Below are 19792 nucleotides of genomic sequence, written 5' to 3'. Positions count from 1 at the left end.
AATAAACTGGTGGCTCTAGGAAATGCTGCCCTTCTTAATATTTGGCAGCTTTTAGCTTCATCTGCATACAATTTAAATGTTTTAAAGTAAAATTAGCAATGTATAATTTTCTAAATTTACTTTTAATATGCCAAATGATGTTATTCTCAGACTAAGTTATGAAGATTTGTATAAGCCATTTAGAATGGTTCTCCAGACGATGCTTTCTTATTTTTAAAAGGTATTTATTTTATTTATTTAAGGGTATTATCTCTGTAGTTTGTGGATACAGATCTATAGACTGATGTTATCACTGAGCTAATACATTCATATTGGAAATGAAATTTGTTTTTTTGAGAAATCTATATTATACTAGTAACTTTGCTTCATGTATAACCTATAATTGACTTTTATTTTTATTTATTTATATTTAATTCGCTGAGATCAAGACCAGAGCTGAGTTCAAGAGTTGGATGCTTAACTGACTGAGCCATTCAGGCACCCCTATAATCAACTCTTAAATTTAGGAATGAACTGAAAGCATAGTTGATAGAGATGAAAGCCAGGTGTTGGTTGGAAATGGTTGCAGTTCATTTTAAAGTTCTTAAAATATTGCCCCTCTATATGTGTTTTGCTAATTTTTCAGTCGTGACATGTATTACTTCCACTTTGAGCAATAAACTGGTTACTATAAACACCAATTTTTATTTCCGTAAGGGAACATTGAGCTTTGTCAAAAACATCATTTTACCAATGTATTAGTTATATGTCACTAGATTATAAGCATAATTTATTTTGATATGTGAGCAAAAATTGACGTTTATAAACTGTGGTTTTCTGCTTTCTATCTTTGATAGTGTCTAATGTACACCACTTTCTTTCACAGATATAATTTTAAACACAATAATAACAGTGTAAGAATAAAAACCTGTATTATTCTATCATATTTCTTGGAATATCACGTACCATCAGATAGGTGCTTTTATTGAAATACAATTAGTAGTAATAAGGCTACATTTGGATGTCTCCTAGCCTGAACTCTTGAAGCCTCATCGGTCGCAATTTGTTTGGATGGTGCTATTTTTAGTGTGGTAGGCATATTTTAGCTTGTGTCAAAATACGCTTACCTGCATTATCAGATATGTGACGACACAGGGTAGGAATGTTGGATTAGTAGTTCATAATCAACACTTTGCTCATAGCTTACACAAAGACCACCTTCGTGATGGAAATAAAGAAGCTCACTTTTTTTTGCGCTTGAGTTCTCTCACTTCTGAAACTGGGATACTTGTGTTGTTTCTTTTACAGGAATAATTCAGATTTCCTTTTTTTTTTTTCAATTAAGGGAAAACCAATTCCAAGGCTTATAATACTATAATAATAAGTAAAAAGAAATGCCAGCTTCCTTCTATATATATCTATAAAGCCTATTTCCAACAATTCCTTATTCTAGATATTAAATTATATAATAACAAAGAAAAAAATTTAAAAGCCACTCTTTATTGCACATTTACAATATATTTGACAATCTCTGTGTTAAACAAATCACTAAATTAGTTACATTTTGGGCATGCATTGCTCTTTTGAACTACTGAAAATCAGTAAGTTTTTATTTCTTCAGGTGAGTAATCCTGCAAATAATGTATTTCTCTATTGGTGGGGATCGGTCTCAAGTTTTTTGCATTTACTATTCTGTTCATATAATAATTAAAAATGTTGCACTAATGCTATTATTAGGTCTGTATAAAGAATAGCCTGCTTTCTTCATAATAGAACAGGAAAGAAGTTGAGATAATTGGAAACCAAAACTGAATACACCCTGCTAGATTAGTTCCCAGAAAATGAAATTTATCTGTAATGCACATAATTTGCCTAAGAATAAGTGGTGATTGACTAATTATTTTTCAGCAAAGATACCATCTACCCAGATTATCATTTCATTCTGTATTTTTACTACTTTTAAGTGGAGGAAAAGCCTCAGTCTTTACAATTTCAGTACAAAAGTGGTATCATAACATTAGAGGCCATAAATCCTAAACCAGGAGGAATTGTGAAATTAATTATGAAATTAATAGTGCATTGTTGCTAAGTGCTAGACAGACCAGCTCCTGAATAAACTTTAGTTTGTTACATGAAAAACATTAATAAATAAGTCCAGTTATTCTCATACTTTCTATAAACACCAACAGTTTATATAATGCACCATTATAAAAACTTCAAAGCACATTTTATAAAGGTTTAATTGTAATTGTTATCTACATCATTTGTGATTGTTCAACTGTAGTAAGGTATGAAAATTCCTAAAACGGAAAGAAAAAATAGCAAAGAAAGCAGAACACAATGAATCCAATGACCCAGTTCACTGAATAAATATAGATGATCACCATATCCATGTCAAACCACCATCCACGGCTATCATCCTCAAAGTGCAGATAATCCATCCTATGTGCACCGTGTGGGAACTGCCTTCTTGTAACAGGAGCTGCATGTCTGTGGAAACCTAGAAAGATGCATGAACATATTATTTTAAAGCTCAGTGAATTAAGATACGTGCTCAAAAAGGAAGCTGCATTATGAACATTGGTACCATGAACCGAGCGTATCTTGATGTCACTGAGTGGTATGTTGTATTCCTGAGAGTTTTTTTCAATGATAACAAACTGTCAGAAGTCTCCTAGTTATGGGTTTCAAGGGCAGGAGCAGTAAAATTAACATAAAGTATGGGATATAGAGTCAGGAGACTATTTTTGTTCTGTCAGTTTCTTGGGCAAGTTATTGGATCTCTGGGTCTCTGATCGCTCATCGATGCCATCTAATAATCACATTCGATCCTTACAAATTTTTAAATTATTTTCACATGAGAGCAATTTCTAAATTTAAACTTGATTCAGGTTGTATTGTCACAACTGCTTTTTTTTCTTTTTAACTTCTGATCACCAACTTAACCTTTTATCTCATTCCTTGAGAATTTGTTATTTGAGCAAAGTTCTATGAGAAAAATGTCTCTCGTTTTTAGCATTGAGTAAACTGCATAGACAAAATGGTACACCTTTGAAGAAATTTACTTCTAATCTTTATAGATATTAAAGCATGGGCCTACTTGAGATTGGCGCATAAAAAGCAAATCTCAAAAGTAAAGTGATAATGTAGCCACACCCTTGAAAAAAATGCATGGGATTATTAGGGTGAATGTGGAATATTAGGGTAAGTAGAGATGCTGCCAATGGACTTTTGCAATGGACATAATTCTATTCCCAGTCTGATAATGATTCAGGTCTCCCTAGTTTTCACATACAGAAATAGTTTGTTCTCTGTTATATTCCATCACTTTGTGTATGAATTGGCTCTAGCTGATTTTTCATGCTCTTGACTGCTTTGCAGGGGATGTCAAGAGAGGCATGAGCTCTAAAACCAAAGCACTGCTTAAGAACATAGGGGAAGGAGAAGACCTTTCCAAGAACATGAGAGTACTGAAAGTGCCAATTAATATTTCATTAAAAGGTGGTTTTTTTTTTTTATAAAAACAAAAACAAAAAAGCCCTCTTCGCATAGTAAAAGTCACTTCAGTGGTTGAAAGGAAATGAAGAAATGCAACCAGTCAGCCATTTCATTGGATTCCAAGTGCCAGCAAATTATAAGACCAACCAACCAACCATTGAACAAAAAAAGTACAAACATACCAAAAATCCCCTACTGTATCCTTTCGCCACCCAGGGCTCTGAAACTGAACTATGTGTACTACACAAGCCAAATGGAGCTGATGAGAGGTTTTTGGTAAGGGGACTAATTATATCAGGAATTAAATGTAGTCAAGTAGTATTTAATAATGATAGGTGTGAGTTTGTGTCTCAGAGTATGTACTTGACAGTGCTTTATGTTTTGGTACCAGAAAAACCACTGGCCTCAGCTAAGGGATTACATCAACTATACAGATAAAGGAATATCTAGTGGAAACACGACCATGGGATTCTTTCCAGGCAGTTGGTGGCTCTCTGAACTCAGTTTTTAGCTGAGGTATAAGAGCTGCCTTACTGAGTAAGGAAAGGAATACTCAGGGGGACTCTACAAAGGGTGCAACAGATCTTTACTGGGGGTGGGGTCCTAAATGCAGAGCATTTCTGGAAACCATAGAGCTGCCAAGACAGTCCAAGTGCTGAGTCCTGATTTTAGCTGATCAGGCCAAATGGCCATTTGCACTGCTTTGTGCTTATTTTGTGGAATTTTTTTTGTCCCTATGGTGAAGGTAGTCACCAGTCAGTGCCTGAGGGTGAATATCACCAACTGGACACAGCCTACAAGTCCCAAAGAGGATGTCCTGTAGACATTAGGATCCTGGTTCCTAATTCCCAGGCCAGGGTGACCAGAGGGTGATAGGAATATTTTGTGGGACCCTGGTGGTTGTACAGTTGGGTGAGGATATCCTTGCAGATCAAAGCCCCTGGGGCTTCACCCTAAAATGCTACTATTAACAACCTCCTAGCCATAGTTCCCCCAGCTTCCACTTGGACACCTTCTCTGACAGATTATTTTCTAGAGTGGTAGCTACTGTTTGTACAGAAGCTAGTGCGCCCTGCTAGCTAGCAGATATGTATGGCACAGTCCACCCATTGACAGTACAGGTTCCTGGACTTGAGACTCCTCTGGGGCGGCTGGCCTTGGACTCCAGTGTGGCTGCAGCCCCACACGCAGCTCTATGTACTGTGTGCAGAGTGCCACCCCGAGGGTACAAAGGCCTTCCAAACACTCTGACACAGCCTACCTCCCGCCTTATTAAGGGAGCCATTCTTCCACATGGCTTCTCTAGACAAAGCTAAATCCCATTTGTCCTGAGGCCAACCTGGCTAGACATGTTTCGGACATTATAGCCCTCTATTTTCAGGCAGTGAAGTAAACCCTTCCACTCTCTCTCTACAGAAGCCATTGGTAGATTTATACATATAACAATCTGGAGGGACAGAGTAGGGCAGGAGACACATGGAGGGAATTTAGGACTAGATATATATATACCTACAGAGAGATAGAGACGATAGACCTATGGAGGTGAGTGTAAATAGAGATGGAGATACAGATGTATTTGTGTATATATATCTCACTGGCAAATATGGAATTTTTTTTCTTCCTTGCAAACTGTGAACACATATGCTTTGAAAACATACATACATGTGGACCTTAAGTGAGGAAATCCAAAATCTCTCATCTCCCAGGGTGCCTGCCCAGAAGTGAGCCGGCTGATATTTTGAAGCAGAATCTATATATATATATATATATAGGCATCCACCTTGAAAAAAAGTGATAATTCTTTTATGACTAATGGATATATTTCTAAGAAATATTACATCTCCTTGTGAAATACTGTTCTTTTGCTTTGTAATAAGTACATGTTTGTTATTTAGAGCTTGAGTATAAGCTTGCCCAATGGCAACCTCTTTTTGTTGGCTGACCAATATATAGTTTCAAAGGTTTCTAAAAATAATCAATTTTCAAAGGACTGATAATCTGGTCATAATCTTTGGTTTTGGCTTGCTAATGCCCACTTTAAGTACTTTTGTGCTTATTAGTGTTAGTGAGGGGGTACAATACAATAAACAATGGGAAAGCTATAATTTTGGTAGCTGCTAGTAACTCTGGTGATAAAGGTTCTGTGAGGCTCAAGCTTGAGGCAGATTCTGGTTCATCTATTGTAATAATAGAATATTATTAATTCTATTATTAATAATAGAATATTAAATATTAGGCTCTAAGATCAGGCTGCTTATTTTGATGGCAGGATGGTAGTCACTCACTTGGGTAGTATGGTTCCTTAAGGTCAAACTTCTTTGAACAAGGACAATTCTAGATGATTGTTTATGTATTTTATATTTTAAAATAAAAGTTATACATATTTAAGGGGTAAAACATTATAAATATATATATATATATATATATATATATATATTAGTTATAGTCAAGTTAATATATCCATTTCTCCACATAATTACCCTTTTGTTGTTGTGAGAGCACCTAAAATCTCTTGGCAGATTTCCAGTATCTCTTTTCAGGTGTACGGTCTGCAAATATTTTGTCCTCATATGTAGGTTGCCTTTTCGTATGGAGAAGCTTTTTAGTTTGAAATAATCTCACTAAATGTTTATTTTTTACCTTCTTGCTTGAGTTGTGGTCATATCCAAAAAATTGTTATCAAAGCTGAATGTCAGGGAATTTACCCTCAGTGTTTTCTGGCAGACTTCTATGGTTCTTAAATCTATTTTGCATAGATTTTTGTGTATAGTACAAGATAGGGGCCAGTTTCATTCCTTTGTTGCATATGGCAATGCAGTTTTCCCAGGAGCATTTATTAAAGAGACCATTGTTTCCTCATTGTGTATTCTTGGCACCCTTACTGAAAGTAAGTTGATGGTATATGTGTCTGTTTTTATGCCAGGACCATGTTGTTTTGATTACTACAGGTTTGCAATATAATCTGAAATCAGGAAATGTGATGCCTTTGTTTTTTGTCTCAAGATTCCTTTGCTGTTTGGGGTCCTTTGTGTCCATGTGAATTTTAGGATTGTTTTTTCTATTTTTGTAAAAATGCCATTGGTGTTTTAATAGGGATTATGTTGAATCTTTTATTGCTTTGGGTAGTATGGACATCTTATTAATTTTTGTAGTCAATGAAAATGCAATAGCTTTCCAATAGTTGTCTTTTTCAATTACTTTCATCAATATTTTATAATTCTCAGTCTTTGTAAATTATATTTACTTGTATTATGTAGATTTAAAACATGAAATTAAAAAGGATGAGATAAAGGGGAAATGATATTTTAGAAGAAATTAGAGGGCCATACTTCAAATAGGTTTTTAATAATTTAAATTGTTTTTGGCTGACTTCCTATCACATTTTATTTTTTAATTATTAATTTTTATAGCTTACATAATGTTTACACTAGGATGATGTTTCTTCCCTTCTTTTTTTTTTTGTTTGCCTTATTAGTATTCTCTCTCATGTGATTTCTTTACAGAATATTTAAGTCTCTTGTGTACTTTGTGCTGCTAGTTTATCTAAAACTAGAGAGTATAATGTAAAATCCATTTAACTGAGCATATGCCAACTTTCACATATTGTAACACATACAAAACACACAAATGAAGTCAGCCCTTCTATGTTATTAGACTCCCAGTTTTCCTCAGCCAAAATTGTGTGCCCTCATAACATGTAAGAATGCCACTGTTAGTCTTCACTCAATATTAGTAAAGCTTAGATAAACAGAATATACTTTTTTATGTTCTTTTCTCACATTCCAGTAGATTGCTTTGTATCCAACTTGGGGGTGTTCTTTTTTGGGGACTGTATTAAGGGGATTTCAATCCCAATAGCTTAAGATGATCGAAGCACCAAGTGCTTATTTTAAGAGAAAAAAAAGGCCTTTCTGTTGGTGTAGGAGAGAAGTGGGAAGAGTTTTTGTCACTTTCAAAAATTAACTTTACACATAAACACAAATATTCCCAAAATAGTTGATACTCCTTTTCAAATCTTCTTCACAAATCACAAATAGTGGCTGGAGAAAAGGTAACCTTGTTATTGGAAATTAGTATTATATAAAAAAGTGATTTTTCTGACCTAAAGGATTATTTATAAACCTTAGATTTTTCAGATTCAAGTTTCAGTTGCTTGGGTCAAAGGAATAATGGTATTGATGGAATAGCCATAGAAAAAAGTCGAGCAAAAGAAAAAAGAAAGAAAAAAAGTAGAGCTAAGAGAAGAAGGAATGGCACAAAAGATAAAGCATTATGAGTAGCAAGATCATATATGCTGGTTTCCTCAGGACAATCTCAGTTTACCTTTGTTAGCCTGGTATAATGACTAGTAGTGCCCTTCTAATTCTAAAAGTCTCCTCATTCTTGCTTATTTTCAGCTTTGAACACCAGAAAGTGATGGTGACCCAGGATGGCTCAGGCAACAAGTTTTTATAGGTAAGGTGGATAATGATCATTGCTTGTTTAATATTTATTAATTTTTTTTCTTTTGTGAGAGAGAGAGGGAGAGTGGAGTGTGGGGGGCGGTCAGAGGAAGAGAGAAAATCTTAAGCATGATCCATGCCCAGGGTGGATCCTCAGCTGCTTAACCAACTGAGCTACCCAGGTGGCTTAATTTTTTTCTAAGTGGGGAGTTAGTAGGTTTTTGTAACAATTTTGGAATTTCTAAAGCTATAAATTGGATGGGATGATTGCAATTTCTTAATCAAAATCTGACAAAAGGAAAATCACCTCTTAGATACTTTACTTGGTAAGTATTAGATAACTGACATGAGGAAAATTGCCAGAATACTAACCAGTGATTAATTCTAGTAATCGGTGACTGATTCCACTGTAAAATGATCACACTGAAAGGATCTAATTCATTGGGCTATCCTGAGGATTAGATGAATTAACACATACAAAGCACAGGCCTGGTCCATTATAAAGATTCAGTGAATGTTAGAGTTTTCTTCTTATATTATCATTAGTATTGTTGTTAATATGAGGAAGAAGCTACCTTTTCTTGCCAGAGCTTGTTCTTTGTATTATGTCTATATTTTCTGAACAAATCAATGAGTTGACCATTGATGATTCAAACAAAATGGTTTCTAAATGTTTATTTAAAGTGTGAGTTGATTTCTTCAAGGCAGTGGCTAGCTTTAAGTAGATGGTCAGGGTATCAGATACTGAATCTATGAGATCTATTCAATATTTACAGAGAATATATTTACTATCTGTTAGTGGCTGAGGATTTAAAGATATTCTAAGACATAGAATTTCTTGAAACAGGAACGGAGTCTGGAACAATATTTCTCAATGTTTTTTAAAAAATTAGTAACCCCATAAGGGGAAAATAAGGTAAATTTGAGTATTCTAATCAATAAATTAACTTAAACCTAGTTTCTTCCTAATGAGAAAAAATAAATAGGAAGGAATAAGATTTTGTCAGGTAGAGTTAAGCTTTTGAGGGCCACAAACCAACATACTATCTAGGATTTTTGGTGGCTCCCCAAACCAATCTTTGCCCTCATTTAAAACGCATGGCCTGGGAGATAGTATGCCTAAAACTATAATAGTCGATGTATATATTATAATATGGGCAACTACTTTATTCCAAGAGAATTTGGATTGGAATTAATGGAATGAAAGCTTCTGCACCAGGAATTCACTTTCATATGGACTTAACCTCAACCTATTATGGATGACAAACTAATAATAATTAGTCTGGCATTCAGATATGGTTTAAAAAGTATCTAATAATATTATAATATTAGTACCTTCTAACTATGCTATTTTAAAGTAAAGAACACAGTAAAGGGCAGCCCGGGTGGCTCAGCAGGTTTAGCACCAACTTCAGCCCAGGGTGTGATCCTGGAGACCCAGGATCGAGTCCCACGTCAGGCTCCCTGCATGGAACCTGCTTCTCTCTGCCTCTCTCTCTCTCTTCTCTCTCTCTCTCTCTCTCTCTGTGTCTCTCATAAATAAATAAAACATTTTAAAAAAGAACACAATAAAAACAAACTTCATACTCTTTTTTCCCCCAACATATTATGGTGGGGGAAAAAAAAGCACAGTGCAGGGAAAATCATTCTCATCAAGAGATCGGAAAATTTGGATTCTGTGCCAATATTAAACATAACCATTTGGTCAGTCAAAATAGTTTCTCTGTATCTTGCAAGATGTTCATATGGTTTTCTTCTTTAATCTGCTAATGTGGTGGATTCGCACAGATTTTTAAAAATGTTGGATAATTAAAATCTATTGAAGTGATGGATCAAAGTGATAGATTTTCCAATATTTTACCAAGCCTTCATACCTAGAATAAATTCCATGTGTTCATGATACTCGTTCTCATATACTGATGAATTCAGCTTTATAAATTTTACATGGAATTTTTATTCCTATGTTTGTAAGGAAGATTGGTGTATAATTTTCTGTTTAATGTTATTTTTTCCCTGGTTCACCATGATTTTATTGGCTTTATAAAATATGTTGGCAAATAGGTGACAGTTCTACATGGGTATCTGCGTATCTTGCAAACAAAAGTAATGACTGCCTCTGTTCTGTACTATTTTTTTTGAAAGATATTCTTATAGCACATAGTCTTAGTAGGCATGATGTCCCCTTCTGGGAAGGTTTGATTGTAGCCTTAGAACATAGTATATTTAAAGCTGTTATAAAAGAATGAATTTGGGGACCTGGATGGCTCAGATGTTGAGCATCTGACTCTTGATTTCAGATCAGGTCACGATCTCACTGTCATGAGATCAAGGCCTGCATTGGGCTCTGGGATGAGTATGTAGACTGGTTAGGATATTCTTTCTCCCTCTTGTCCCCACCCCCCACTTGTGTGCTCTCTCTCTCTCTAAAAAATAATAACAATAAAATATAATTGAATTTTATAAGCTCAGAGCTCTCCATGTAACATACCCCACTGTGTGTAGATATCACCTGGCCTATCTGTAACATCCTATGAGAAAGGCTCAGGTATCTATCACCAACTGGGCTGTTTTGGCTATTGCTCTAAGTAACAGACTGTCCTTTGTTTCTGGTCCAGGAAAATCTTACACTTTTTGCAAGCATCCAGGAAAGTGGAAGACTAATTTGTTAGCTTGCAAATAGGGTAAATCTCAGACCCTGTCCTTTTTACTCTCTGACACAATATGCATAAAATTAAAATCCCTTATGCTTTGCTAAATCTAGCCTGTAAAACTATTTGAGCCTGTTGTCTTTTTAGATATGGGGGTAAATTTTTAAATACCAACAACTATTTATGTTGTATCAATTTCTTTATTAATTGCTGGTCTATTCATGTTTTATAAGTTTTTCTTGAGTTGATTTTGGAATTTTTATACATTATTCATTCTATGAAGATTTTCAAACACATTGGACTAAAACTTGCATAATTGTGGTACATTTAGGGCTCTGCACAAATGATCTGATCTCCTGATTTATTTTGCACTTCCCTGTCCCTTAGAAATTTAAGCATGGCCATGAGACTTAACCTATGAAAATGATTGTTTGAAGAAAATATTGTCCGTTGCTTCTGGGTATAGCATTTATCAATTTGAGAGGCTATAGTAGTCTTTTTTCATCTTCCTCAGTAACCACCAATATACCAGACAGAGATTGCTCAGTCAGCTTCAGTCATAAAGCTTACGACAATGTGGAGCAGAGTACTCAGGAGTCAAAGGAAAATTATTTTAACATTACTTTGTGATTCTCAATCAGAATTCACAGTGATCTATATAACTATTAAAGGAAAGGGTGATAACTCCAAAAGTTGAATCTGACTTGTTTTTTCTTTTTTTTCTTTTTTCTTCATACAGGGAAGTGCTCTTGGAGAAATTTCATTGTGTGAAATTATAGTGAGAAAGGACTGTGAAGAAAATCTCCAAGTCACCATCAGGTTGAGAAAGGATATAAAGAAGAACCAGCATTTTAGAATCTCAAACAGGTACTTCTGCCACTTTATAAAATCTAATTTATAGAAACTATTTTACTTCAGAAGGATTTTTCTCATATCCTAGAAGATAAAGGCTCTCAATCCCTGCACCCTCCATATGGTTCAATTTTATGTTCACCATCAAAGACCATAAAGTAAGTTCCATATTTTTTTTAAAGATTTTATTTATTTATTCATGAGAGACACACAGAGAGGGAGAGAGAGAGAGGCAGAGACACAGGCAGACAGAGAAGCAGGCTCCATGCAGGGAGCCCAACGTGGGACTCAATCCCAGGACTCCAGGATCACACCCTGGGCCGAAGGCAGGCGCTAAACCTCTGAGCCACCCAGGGATCCCCAGGTTCCATTATTTTGAAGACTCTTTCAGAGCCATAAAGATTGTGAACAATTATCTCATACATTTTTTTCAATTGTAGCAACTTTCAGAGTGCTTATACTGGGTACTAAATGTGTTTGTTGAATGGATGGATGAGTGAGTGCCTGTATATAAGGAAAGATATTAGAAATATAATGAATAATTAGCCTTTGAGGATGTCTCAAATCAGGCCTCCCAAATATATTTTTAGCAGGAATGGATTATTATTATGAATGTATTTAAGATGCATTTTGTAGTTCTTAAGAAAAAATATTCTTTAGAGGTTAGCTTAGAGAACTTTGAAGTTTGTATTAAAAGGGAAAGAACTCTCAGTCATATGCTAAGCACTGGATAAAACCCTCAGGTATATCATTGAGCAAGATGGACATACTTACTATCTGCATGCTCAGGGCTTTAAAATGTGGTGGAATGAACAACAATGATAGAATACTATTAGTTGATTCTTATTTTACAGTCATGGCAGTAAGCATACAATTTATCAACATTTTATAAATAAGGGAATTCTGACTAAGGGAGGTAAAGTAACTTGTATTAATATTTGAACCTAGTTCCTTCTCTCTCACCAGGGGATGGTTTGATTCCCAGTTCTGCTAGTTGAACACTAGGTGATCCTGAGAAAGTTACTTCACCTTTCTTACTCAGTTTCTGGAGATGATGAATGAGGATAATAAGATACCTTCCAGCCTTACCCATCCTACATCTTACATGTAGCTAGATGCTTTAAAAAAAAAAAAAGGAGGCATGTGATATCCTTCATGTGTGATGGGACAGACAAAAGGTTGAAGCATGGTATTTTATTGCTGTCTTTTTCATATTACATAAGACATTTATAGTGCCAAGTTGATTGATATAAGTAGGCCTTAGCAGAGGTGGAGTGATATTTTTACAGTCTAAAGTAGGTATAGAGTCACCCTGTTAATAGACTTGAAAAGCTAATACAAAATGGATTTTAAATGTCATCTTTATCTCCTGTATTTTTAGGATACCAGAATCAATTGTATAAATCCTGCAAAATTAATTTTTTTCTAATGAATATGTTAAAATATGTGTGGATTACTTATAATTCTGTAACATCAGTTTAATTTTCAATATATAGTTGACCCATGAACAACATGGATTTGAGCTGTGCAGGCTCACTTAGAAGTGGATTTTTTTAAAAGATTTATTATTTGAGAGAGAGGGAGGGAGAGAGAGAACAGGGGGAGAGGCAGAGGGAGAGGGAAAGAATTTTAAGCAGACTCCCTGCTGAGCATGGAGCCTGATGTATGTAGGGCTTGATCTCATGACCCTGATCATGACCTGAGCTGCAATTAAGAGTTGGATGCTTAACCCACTGACCCACGCAGGTGCCCCACAAGTGGATTTATTTTTCAATGAATATATATACAGTAATGTAAATGTATTTTTTTTTTAAATTTTTTTTAAATGTATTTTCTTTTCCCTATGATTTTCTTAACATTTTCTCTTGCTTTCTTTATAGTAAAAATACAGTAGATAATACATATACAAAATATGTGTTAATAGACTGTACCTTATCAGCAAGCCTTCTGCTCAACAGTTGGTTTTTAGTAATCTTGGAGGAGTCAAAATTTAAGTATATATTTTCAACTATGTGGGGATGTTGGCAACCTTAACATCTGTGTTGTTCATGGGTCAACTGTAGTTTATAAAGTTATCAGACAAAATCATAAAAATTTATAATGTTTTGTTTTTGTTAATCAAATACCATGGTTTTTAAAAAGAAATGGTTTTCTTTAAAAAAATTTTTTTTTATCCTGGCAAAAAATACACAGCACAAAATTTGCCATTTTGGCCATTTTTTTAGTATACAATTCAATCGCATTAAAGTTGTGCCACCATCATCACAAAGAGAAACTCCGTAGCCATCAAAGAATAACTTCTCTATTTCCCACTCTTCTCAGTACCTGATAACCTCTAATCTACTTTCTGTTTCAATGAATTTTTCTACGTATCTCATATGAGTGAGATCATAAATTCATTTCTTTTCATGGCTAAATAATATTCCATTTATGTATGTACCACATTTACTTATTCATTGATTTGTATGGATACTTGGATTACTTCCATTTTTTGACTATGATGAATAATGCTGCAGTAAACAGTAGGCTACAAGTATCTCTTTGAATCCCTGTTTTCAGTTCTTTTGGATATATATTCAGGGGCAGATCTGCAAAATCATGGGAGTTCTAGATTTAGCATTTGAGAAAACTCCAAAGTGTTTTTGCAGTGGGATGCATCATTTTACATCCTTACCAGCAATTTTTGAGGATTCCTACTTTACCACAATTCTTGTCAACACGTTTTGTGCTCTGTTAAATTTTTTTTATTGTAGCTATTCTAATAGGTGTGATCTCATTATGGTTATCATTTGCATTCATTCCCTTAGTGACTAATGATGTGGAACTTCTTTTAATATACTTATGGCTATTTGTATAGTTTTGGAGAAATGTCTACTCAAGTCTGCAGCCCATTTTTAATTCAGTTGTCTTCTTATTGAGTTCTTGATATATTTTAGGTATTAACCTCTTATGAAATATGATTTGTAAATATTTTCTATTATGTAGGCTGCATTTAATGAAGTTCAACTAATTTTTTAGTGTTCGTGCTTTTGGTGTCATATCTAAGAATCCAGTGATCATGAAGATTTACCCCTATATTTTCTTCTAAGAGTTCTATGGTTTACTGTCAGAATGGCTAAACTTAACAACACAAGAAACAACAGGTGCTGGTGAAAATGCAGAGAAATGGGAACTCTCTTGCCCTGTTGGTGCGGATGCAAACCTGGGCAGCCACTCTGGAGGACAGTATGGAGGAAGAACAGAATAGAGGTTCCTCAAAAAGTTAAAAATAGGACTACCCTATGATCCAGCAATTGGACTACTAGGTATTTACCCAAAGGATACAAAAATACTGATTCAAAGCAGCACATGCACCTCAATGTTTATAGCAGCAATTCCCACAATAGCCAAACTATGGAAAGAGCCTATATGCCCATCGACAGATGAATGGATAGAGAAGATGTGGATGGATAAAGAAAACATTATATATAAAATGTTTCCATTATATATATATATATTCCATTATATATATTATATATATAATGGAAAATTAGCAATCAAAAAGAATCAAGTCTTGCCATTTGCAATGACATAGATGGAGCTAGAATGTATTATGTTAAGCAGAATAAGTCAGAGAAAGACAAATACCATATGATCTCACCCATATTTGGAATTTAAGAAAGAAAACAGTTGAACATATGGGAATGGGGAAAACAAAGGGAAGAGAGAATAAACTGAGGGTTGATAGTGGTGGGTGGGGGATGGGCTAGATGGGTAATGGGTATTAAAGAGGGTGTTGTGATGAGACTGGGTGTTGTAAGTGATAAATCACTGGATTTTCTTCCCGAAACCAACACTGCATGTATGTTAAGTATAATTTAATTAAGAACGATGAACTAGTAACCTCATTATTTTTTGTTCTTTGTGAACTCTTAGGACATACCACATAAGCAATGTAGAATAAAATAACTTGAAAGCATAATATGTATTACTGAGTGAACTCAAAATTTCTAATCATTTAGTCAGTCTCTTTCAATTCTGTTTGGTATATTTTGGGAAATTATCCTTATAGTCTTTCATCTTCCCAGACCAGAAACAAGTAATGAAAGAAAAAGCAGTCCTTGTGCTATATGTTGTTGTTTTCTCTCTTTTGTATTTTAGGAAAAAGGTTATTTAAATGTGATAATGAAAAAATAATGGGATAGAAGCTAAATGTTTTCAGATGATCAGATTCTACTATAAAATCTCCCTTTATATGTAACCTTGTATTGTATCTAGTATACCTATAAAATATATTCTGCTATTTCAATACCAGTACAGTTGTGAAGTTTTTCTGTTTTAAGTATCTCAAGCTGCTCTGGTTAACTGTAACACAAGCCTAATGCTCGTAAGGTAAAAATTTGAAGTTTTAATCTGTTCAGGCATTTGAAAGTTCTCAATGGCAAATTATAAATCTGGAAACATGAAAACGTTTTCACATTATCCTTAACATTAAATTACATAAAATTAACATAATTTTAATGAGCTCATACTTTAGTAGCTGTCAAAATTTGTTGGTATACATCTCATTTCATATTCATCTATTTTAAGCCATAATAAGTCCTTTTACTTCATGTGCACTGCAAAAATAAAAGACACAGCTACACCTATGGTACAGTAAATCATAGCAATATTTGTGCCAGAGGGTAAGAGCTGGAACTTCCAAGTGTATCTTCAGATTATTAGCATACTCTTCATGTCCCCTGAAACAAATTGGGACTTCCTTAGATACTTGTTACTTTTTATTTCTTTTTTAGAATTTGTTTGCTCTTTTGAGACTACCTTGATAGCCAATTCAATCCAATTTCCTCTTTTGACAGATACATTTTTTTACATTTTTTATATTTTACATATATAAAGTACAGATGAACAAATACTTAGTGCTTTGGATACAATATGGAAGTACTAAACCATTTCATGGCCTCCCCAAACGTCACAGCATTTTTCTTAAGGAAGTGTTCTCAAAATACTGGGCTAAACTCTTATTTGTGCAATTACTTGCAGATTTCTTAAATTTGCAGTATAGTTTCAGTGAAGTTTGTATATACTATCCAAAACAAATGGACAACTGCCATGCGCTATTAAACTATTACTACACTGTGCCAGAGTTCATTTCATTTCAGTAAAACAAACACCATCTCTGTTATTTATAGCATTGCATTCCATCTAATTAATCTACTCTTCATAATATTATGAATATGTTACTTCCCGGAAGTCAGAAAATTAAATAAAAGGAACTTTTTAGGTATCTTCCCATTCCGAATCCACAATTCTGTACTGCTATATAGCTACAAGTCCTAGTAGCTTCTAGAGTAACGTACCTCAACTTTGGTACTTTGCACATTGGAATCTCTAGGGGATCTTTAAATACTGATGTTTGATTCATCTCCAGAGATTCTGATTTAATTGATCTGGGATATGGCCAGGGCACCAGGCTTCATTTAAGGTCACAGTGTGAAATAACAGAAATTGACTCCTAGAAACTTTTGCTTCAAAAAACAAAATAAAACTTTAGCTCTTTTCTTCCTTCATCCAAAAAAAAATTATTTTTCATCTGTCAAAGTCAGTTGAGGACCTGGAAATTTTCTGAGATGAGAAGTTCTGTTTCATAATAATGGTCTTATTATGTAGTTGCTCTATTTTAGGAAGCCCAATTCCTGAAATTCTGGATTAAGATTATGAATACTGATGATTATCTCTCTCGGAAGTTCTTTATCTTTTTATTAGTATGATCAAGCTAAATGCTCACCTGACTGATTAGAATGAGTATGAGTAGACTACATTTTACTTTCTGGGATAGTGTATAGGATACATAATGTAAACCAAATTCCCTAGAAGCTGGTTATGTCACTTTGAAAACAGTATTTTTACTATGCAAATTAAAAAAATTTTATTTTAGACTAACAAAAATCCTGAAGATTTATATATACTTATATGAGGAAATGCAAACTGTTTATAATTTGTTCTGTTTTGCATCTGTCATGACAGGTGGTATGAATGCTTTTGGTTGGATATGCCCTATTTTAAACAGAAATTTTAGTTTTCAAATCTTTCACATCTGAGCACTCAGTGTAATTTCATTAAGAAATCATTGAGAATATAGATTCCAGCTCTTCAATCCATCTATAAAATATTTTATTTAAATGAGCACTTCCATGTTACTTTATTTTTCTCTTGTAATAATATTAAGGTTATTATGGTGCTTTCTAATAAAGTTATGTGTGGAGGCATAAGTATCCAAGAGGCATGAAATACTCCTGTGGATAATTATCTTTCTCATTGTAGAGATTGTCCTAAGGGTCAAGTAGCCACACCTGTACGTCTAAGCTCTATTTATCATGAAAAGAAACAAGATATGGAATGACTATATACATTCACTTATGCTGTGCACTGCAGAATTCCAGAAAGCACCCTTCTAAAACACAGCTATAGAAAAGGTGCGTCCTGGTGTTTTGAACTGTGGCATTCCTGGCTTCAAAGTCCTGACTGCTTTTACAAGACTCTAGGAGGTAAACTCAGGTAGATAATCCTCTGTGAATCCCTTCAGGGGGTACAAACTGAGGAAAAGTAAGCTATACCATGTAAACTATATTATCTAGATTCTGATGAACGGATCACTAACTAAACGAGATATAAAACACTGCTTCATTAATACAATCACCAGGTCATTTCATCAATCTGGGGTTATAGTAGACTGGTTTAAAGAATGGGGGCAGCCCGGGTGGCTCAGGGGTTTAGTGCCGCCTTCAGCCCAGGGCATGATCCTGGAGTCCCGGGATTGAGTCTCAATTCGGGCTCCCTGCATGGAGCCTGCTTCTCCCTTGCCTGTGTCTCTGCCTCTCTCTCTCTCTGTGTCCCTCATGAATACATAAATAAAGTCTTAAAAAAAAAAAAAGAATAATTGGCTGCTTGCTTCTTTCTCTGGTCTTCAATTTGGGATCTGTATGTAGAGTGAGAAGCAGAACTAAGGTGACAGACTGAACTCTCAGTTTACTTCATCAGCTCAGTTGCACGGATGAAGTAGATAGAACTCAGAGAAGTATAGCAGATTTGTATCACTCAACCTATGAAAGGTAGACAGAATAAGAATAGTGGATTGGCTGAGAAAGGTCCTTGTTGGTTTCAGAGATAGAATGCAAGGGCACCCCTTGTATTTGAGTTCAGAAAGTAGAAGCAGGAGGAAAACAAGGTGCCAGCCCAAGGCCATGACTGTGAACAGAGGCCTGAACCTCTAATAATATAGGACTCAGTGACTGACAATTCCCAGTTTTTTTTTTTTGTAACTTCCGTTTTTTATTGACATTGTCTACTCTTTTACCTATGTTGCCCATCTTTTTCTCTTTTCATTAGCATTTGTTTAAATAGTTATTTTATTTATTTATATTTTTAAAATTTTTTAAAGTTATTTTAAAGTCCTATCTGATAACTCCAACATCTAGATCACTGAGGATCTTCTATTTTTTGCTTCTTCTCTTGCTTATTGATCACATTTTCCTAACCTTCTCTTATCTGATAATTTTGTATTGTATCAATGATTCATGCAGATTGAAGTAGATATTATTTCCTCCCAAGATGGTTGACTCTTTCTTTTGTCAGGCAGAGAGGGTGAGAGGCTGATCACCTGAACCCAATAATTAATAAGCTGAGGTAGAGGTGAAGTTAGATTGCAGCTTTCACTAGACTCAATCTACCTCTGATTTCAAATGGCTTAAGGATGTGGCCTATTCCTGTGTTTTTTGCACTCCTTTAATGGGACGTTATCTCCTAAGCTCATGGATTTCACTGTGGGACCACAGGAAATTTGTACTCTTGTTTTCCAGGCCTTGATCTCTTGAACATGGTTCTTTGGGTTTTTAGTTAAGAGTTTTGTAAATGTTAAGAGGTTGTAAATGGAACTCTATCCTTTCATCCTACAAAGTTTAAAATAAGGGAAATGTCAGATTTCTGCAGAAGATGATGGAGTAGGAGGATCCTAAGCTCGCCTCATCCCACAAATGCAACTAGCTAACACCCACATTAGTGTAAATAACTCAGAAAATGACCTGAGGACTGGCAGCACAGGCTCTCCACAGCTAAATGTAAAGAAGAGGCCACATCAAAGAAGGTAGGAAGGGTGGAGACATGGTAGAAAGCTAAGTAGACCCATGGGGCTGTCTGTAGGAGGGATGGATGCTGCAGACTCAGAGAGTGAAGAGAAACAGATCCTCACACCAGATACCCCAGATATGGGGAACCTGTATTGGGAGAACAAATCCCTACAAAATTTTGCTTTGAAAACCAGAGGGGCATAATTTTGTGAATTTTTATAACCCGTGGTGGTTTAACACCTGGGACTTTAAAAATCAGTGGGCTCAG

The 19792-nt window shown here is 34.9% G+C and overlaps 1 protein-coding gene and 1 long non-coding RNA gene across 2 annotated transcripts in view; one reads left to right on the top strand and one right to left on the bottom strand.

Moving 5' to 3' along the window:
* LOC112660307 (uncharacterized) overlaps nucleotides 1-19792 on the top strand; it is a 283140-nt gene that overhangs the window by 20537 nt on the left and 242811 nt on the right. The window lies entirely within an intron of this gene.
* Nucleotides 1460-19792, bottom strand: part of RNF180 (ring finger protein 180) — a 191335-nt gene continuing 173002 nt past the window's right edge. The window contains exon 7 of the mRNA XM_025447734.3: nucleotides 1460-2479. Within this exon, the coding sequence (XP_025303519.1) occupies nucleotides 2280-2479 (200 nt within the window). The 3' untranslated portion in view covers nucleotides 1460-2279. The remainder of the gene's footprint in view (nucleotides 2480-19792) is intronic.

The sequence above is a fragment of the Canis lupus genome, chromosome 2 (assembly GCF_003254725.2).
Source record: "Canis lupus dingo isolate Sandy chromosome 2, ASM325472v2, whole genome shotgun sequence".
In the NCBI taxonomy this organism is placed as follows: domain Eukaryota; kingdom Metazoa; phylum Chordata; class Mammalia; order Carnivora; family Canidae; genus Canis; species Canis lupus.
This window is presented reverse-complemented; position numbering and strand designations above follow the sequence as displayed.